Source organism: Pelodiscus sinensis, chromosome 17 (assembly GCF_052426305.1).
Source record: "Pelodiscus sinensis isolate ZL-2025 chromosome 17, ASM5242630v1, whole genome shotgun sequence".
Lineage (NCBI taxonomy): Eukaryota > Metazoa > Chordata > Testudines > Trionychidae > Pelodiscus > Pelodiscus sinensis.
In genome coordinates, this window is record NC_143068.1 from 4,587,051 (window position 1) to 4,593,050 (window position 6,000).

A 6,000-nucleotide genomic window follows, 5' to 3' on the forward strand; every position below is an offset into this window, starting at 1 on the left:
CCCAAGAGTTCTGCGGGAAATTGCGGAACTATTAACTGTGGTTTGTAACCTATCCTTTAAATTGGCTTCCATACCTAATGACTGGAAGATAGCTAATATGATGCCAATATTTAAAAAGGTCTCCAGAAGTGATGCCAGTAGTTACAAACCAGTAAGTCTAACATCAGTACCAGGCAAATTAGTTGAAACTATAGTTAAGAATAAAATTGTCAGACACTTAGATCAACATAATTTGTTGGGGGAAAGTCAACATGGTTTCTGTAAAGGGAAATTACGCCTTACTTATCTGCTAGAGTTCTTTGAAGGGGTCAACAAACATATGGACAAGGGGGATCCAGTAGATATTATATAGTTAGATTTCCAGAAAGCCTTTGACAAGGTCCCTCACCAAAGGCTCTTAAGTAAAGTAAGTTATAATGGGATAAGTGGGATGGTCCTTTAATGGATTGAGAACTGGTTAAAAGACAGGAAACAAAGGGTAGGAATAAATGGTCAGTTTTCCTAGTGGAGAGATAACTAGTGGGGTTCCCCCCCAAGGCTCTGTCCTCGGACCAATCCTATTCAACTTATTTATAAATGATCTAAAGAAAGGGGTAAGCAGTGAGGTGGCAAAATTTGCAGATGATACCAAACTACTCAAGATAGTTCAGACCAAAGCAGACTGTGAAAAGCTTCAAAAAGATCTCACCAATGATTCATAAATGTCTGCTTCAATTACCTTTGGTAAATGAAATCATTCATTTTCAGGTGTAGCTATAAAACTTATCTGAGAAATTTTCAAAATAAATCACTATTTAAAATGTGTAGTGTGTACCTTCTAAAAATGAAACCTACATCTATCTCTGAGTTGTGAAAAATATGTATTAAGGGTAGAAAAAACAACAAGAATAAACGTAACTGGCTCTGTGGAGATAGGAAAATCAGTGGATATGATAGACCTTGACTTTAAGCAAAGCTTTTGACACGGTCTCCCACAATATACATGCTAGCAAGTTAAAGGAATATGGATTGGATAAGTGGACTGTAAAATGGATAGAAAGCTGGCTAGATGATCACTACCCGTTGGGCCTGACAAACGGCTTGATGTCAGGTTGGCAGTCGGTTTCTAGCAGAGCGTCCTAAGGATCTGCTCTAGGACCAGTTTTATTCAACGTCTTTATTAAAGACCTGGATGAAGGGATGGATTGCACCCTCAGCAAATTCGCGGATGACTCTAAGCTAGGGGGAGAAGTAGATACATTGAAGAGCAGGATAGGGTCCACAGTGACCTGGACAGATTAGAGGATTGAGCCAAAAGAAATCTGATGAGGTTCAACAAGGACAAGTGTAGAGTCCTGCACCTGGGATGGAAGAATCCCAAGCATTGTTACCGGCTGGGGACCGAATGGCTAAGTAGCAATTCTGCAGAATAGGAACTGGGGATTACAGTGATGAGAAGCTGGATGAGTCAACAGTGTGCCCTAGTAGCCAAGAGGGCTAATGGCATATTAGGGTACATTATAAGGAGCATTGCCAGCATATCCGGCGAAGTGATTATTCCCCTTTATTCGGCTTTGGGGAGGCCACATACGGACTAGTGTGTCCAGTTTTGGGCCCCCCACTACAGAAAGGATGTGGATACATTGGAGAGGGTCCAGCGAAGGACAACCAAAATGATTACGGGGCTGGAGCGCATGACCTATGAGGAGAGACTGAGGGATTTATGTTTGTTTAGTCTGCAAAAGAGAAGAGTGAGGGGGGATTTGATAGCAGCCTTCAACTTCCTGAAGCAAGGTTCCAAAGAGGATGGAGAAAGGCTGTTCACAGTAGTGACAGATGGCAGAACAAGGAGAACAAGGAGTTATAGTGAGAGAGGTCTAGGTTGGATATTAGGAAAAAATTATTTCACTAGGAGGGTAGTGAAGTACTGGAATGGGTTACCTAAGGAGGTGGTGGAATCTCCATCCCTAGAGGTTTTTAAGTCTCAGCTTGACAAAGCCCTGGCTGGGTTCATTTAGTTGGGATGGAGTCCTGCCTTGGGCAGGGGCCTAGACTTGATGACCTCCCGGGGCCTCTTCCAGCTCTATGATTCTATGATATAGAATACCATGATTAAATCCAGTCTTCCTGGAGTAGTGATTTAAATAAATTTTATTTAAAATCAAATTCACCTTGAAGAAAAAAGTGAGGGAGGATTTGATAACAGCCTTCAACTTCTGGGTGGGGAGAGTGTTCCAAAGAGGATGTAGAGAGGCTGTTCTCAGTGGTGACAAATGACAGACAAAGGAGCAGTGGTCTCAAGTTGCTGTGGAAGAGGTCTAGGTTAGATATCAGGAAAAAAGATTTCCTAAGGAGGGTGGTGAAGCACTGGGATAGATTCCCTAGAGCGGGGGTGGAATCTCCATCCCTAGAGGTTTTTAAGTCCCGGCTTGACAAAGCCCTGGCTGGGATGATTTAGTTGGTGTTGGTCCTGTTTTGGGTAGGGAGTTGGACTTGATGACCTCCTGAGGTCTCGTCAAATTCTATGATTATCCTGTGGGAAGCAAGTGTAAGGAAAAAGTGCTCAGGAGAGCAGGAAGTTTTTTAAAGACACATTATTAATTGCACAAAAGAAAACTATCCCAATGAGGAGGAAACATTGGAAAGATGGCAAGAGACAACCCTGACTTACTCAGGAGATCTTCAAGGATGTGAACTCTCTGAACTCACAGTACAAAGCAGCAGTACTGAAGCCTCAATGGTTCAATCTTTGAAGGCAGTCAAGCCAAATGACCTACCCTGAGGGAAGGATGAGATTCCTGGGGATCTGGTACATCCAAGGGGTTCCTCCAAGAGACTGTTCAAACCTGGATAGCATTTATTTTGTGGCTCCATTACACTACTTATTCCAGAACAAGGCCAGGATCCTTTGGAAAACCATATGGGCTCATATAATTAAAGACAGTATCATAACAGACCACTGGCAGGGGAGGAGGGAGGTGACAGCATTAAGATGTCATGGGCAACCTTGACTCTGGTATTTCCTAATTTTGAAGGAATTGACTTTGCTACTTCAATATTCTTCTTATAGGATGCTTTTGACTTTATTATTTAAACATATGTATTTGCATAAGGCAAACCCTCCTGCTTTACGGCATCAGCCAACACCTGGCAAGACTCAGCAATAACTTCCCTATATGTTGATTATTCCAGAATAACCCATTGGGAGGTTTCTTGTTCTTTGCTCTGAACTAGTTTGTACTGGCTACTGTCACCAACAGGCTCCTTGACTGACTGAATCACTACTTTGCTCTACATTTCTGCACTACAGAACCTCTGCATATAAATACTTGGGTATTCTACACAGATACAAATAGGCACGTCTTAAAGAACAACACAGTCTCTCATGTCTTAGTTCAAATGGGTAAGATGTATAAGGGTGCAAGTGGAACACCAATGGTTTGCCTAAAACGTCCCAAACAAAACAACTAACAAAAAAACCGAGAGCTTGCAGAATCTTGCCTGGAAGGATGACATAGGCAGAAGGAAGCACACAATTTATTTGTAAAGTAAAACTCTGGTCATCTGAAGAAGTGGGCTGTGTCCACAAAAGCTCATGATACCATCTACATGTTTTGTTAGTCTTTAAAGTGCTACCAGACCATTTGTGGTTTTTTAAGTTTATCCTGTACAGACTAACTCAGCTACCCCCAAAGCTTCCTTTATTTGAAGTTTTAAAGCTGAGGAGGAGTCAAGTACTGTGCCCACTGATCACCTTCAGAGTTAAAATAGGAACCATATGACTGTGAAACAGGTTCTAGGCCAAGTTCTGGGGCCTGAATAAAGAATGAACAGCTTCCACCCTACTCCATCCCTTGTTGCTGTCGCTGGCTGAGCTAGCACTGGTCAGATTACGCCTGCGAGTGGTAAAAACAAGAGGAATGGAGAAAAATAAGAACAGGAAGCAGGGAAGAAAGAATCAGTCAGGAGGAAGGCATGTGTGCATACCAGACTGAAAGCAGGGATCTATGTCCCTCCTACCCCATGTGGCACCAGCCCACAAACTCCAGCTGGGGACACCAGCCTGGATATGAGATGATCAAACACTCTGCACTGTAATGGTGGCGGGGAGGAGGCGCAGGGCGCCAGCAGTGAGTGGCGGTGAAGTGACCTACAGGGACAGCGCAGGCAGGGGCTGCGGGCCCCTTCCAAGGGCAGTGCGGCAGCTCCCTGCGGGCACGGGAGGCGCTGCAGCCAGCCAGACTCCAGCGGCTCCCGACGCCGCTGCCTTGGGCGGGAGGCCGGGAAGCCCGTTCCCGCGCACAGGGCGCCGGCTTGGAGCAGCCATGGGCCCGGAGGAAGTCGCGGCCTGAGCCCACAGAACAACTTCGGACCGGCCGGGCCCCCCCCCTGCCCGGCCCCCCCTCACCTAACGCGCCCCCGCAGGTCTTGACCCGAAAATCCTCCAGGGTCTTGGGAAACGCATCGAACCGCTTCAGCCTCCACAGCGACTCCATAGTGAGGCGACCCCGACCCGGAACTAAAACCACTTCCGGGCGCCAGACCCTACTTCCGGGCAGGACCGCTCGGAGCCCCTCGCGGCGCAGGGCACCCTGGGAGCCCGCCCTGTGCTGGGGCGTGGCTGGGACCACGGTGCGGCAGTGGGGTGGCCGCTTCAGCCCTGATGGGTTCGGGCATCACCCCCCCCCCCCCCAGACTGCCGGGCCCCGCGCAGCCTCAATCCCACACTGGACTCTCCCTCCCTATGCTGCCGCCCTGGGCGCCCCGAGTAGCTTCCATTAGCGAAACGGAAGTTGGTGAAGGACGAAGTGACGTGAGCAGTCTGGACGCGGAACGCCAGGGGAGTCACTTCGTTCCGCGATGCATCCTGGGAGTTGTAGTTTCCAAAGTGCTGCCTGCTGTGATAACCTTGTGACCTGCGTGTCTCAGCAAGTGGGAGATCTCAGGGGATCTCTCAGCCCCAACCCCCGCCCCTCCCTTCCCCCTACACCACTACCCCGCCAGCCATGGGATCCCTCAGACCCTGTGTCCTCCAGCCCAAGCTTCCACTGTGGTGAGAAGGGACTGGAGAAAGCAGCCAGGAAAGTTGCAGTCCCCCCCCCCCTTCTCTCCACAGCCCCATCCCTCCTTTTTCCCAGTCCGCAGAACCCCTCAGGCCTCTGTCTCCTCCCTTCGTAACCCACACTCCTTTATAGACTCCTAGGGCAGGAAGAGACCTCCAGAGGTCCTCAAGTCCAGCCCCTTGCCCAAAGCAAGACCAAACGCAACTAAATCAACCCAGCCAGGTCTTTGTCAAACCGACACATAAAAACCTCAATATGGAGATTCCACCACCTCCCTGGGTAATCCATCCCAGTGCTTCACTGCCCTCCAAGTGAAATAGTTTTTCCTAATATCCCACCTAGACCACCCCACTGTAACTTGAGACCATTGTGCCTTGTTCTGCCATCCGTCACTACTTCCCAATCCTCTTTGGAACCTCTCTTCAGGAATCATAGAATACTAGAACTGGAAGGGACCTCAAGAGGTCATCGAGTCCAGTCCCCTGCCCTCATAGCAGGACCCAGAACTGTCTAGACCATCCCTGATAGATGTCTATCTAACCTGCTCTTAACTATTTCCAGAGATGGAGATTCCATAATCTCCCTAGGCAACTTATTCCAGTGTTTAATCAATGACCGTTAGGAACTTTTTCCTAATGTCCAACCTAAACCTCCCTTGTTACAATTTAAGCCCATTGCTGATTGTCCTGTCGTCAGAGGCTAAAGAGAACAATTTTTCTTCCTCCTCTTTGTGACACCCTTTTAGATACCTGAAAACCGCTATCATGTACCCCTCTCAGTCTTTCCAAACTAAACAAGCCCAATTCTTTCAGTCTTCCTTCATATGTCATCTTCTCTAGACCTTTAGTCATTCTTGTTCTTCTTTGGACCTTCTCCAATTTCTCCATATCTTTCTTGAAATGTGGTGCCCAGAACTGGACACAATACTCCAACTGAGGCCTAATCAGTGTTTATACAT

At 47.4% G+C, this 6,000-nt stretch overlaps 1 protein-coding gene across 6 annotated transcripts in view; it reads right to left on the reverse strand.

Moving 5' to 3' along the window:
- The window catches only part of ERGIC3 (ERGIC and golgi 3), an 84,942-nt gene extending 80,242 nt beyond the window's left edge, over window positions 1-4,700 (reverse strand). The window contains exons 1-2 of one of the 6 annotated variants that reach the window (XM_075901423.2): window positions 4,388-4,528; window positions 2,151-2,284 (exon numbers count right to left, since the gene is read on the reverse strand). Coding sequence is in view for 5 of the 6 variants with exons in the window: in XM_075901424.2 (XP_075757539.1) it covers window positions 4,388-4,475 (88 nt within the window). In the remaining variant the exon portion in view is untranslated. Of the gene's footprint in view, window positions 1-2,150; window positions 2,285-4,387 lie in introns of all 6 variants that reach the window. The other 5 variants (XM_075901424.2, XM_075901419.2, XM_075901420.2 and 2 more) reach the window with 5 other exon arrangements.
- Window positions 4,701-6,000: the final 1,300 nt, after the last annotated feature.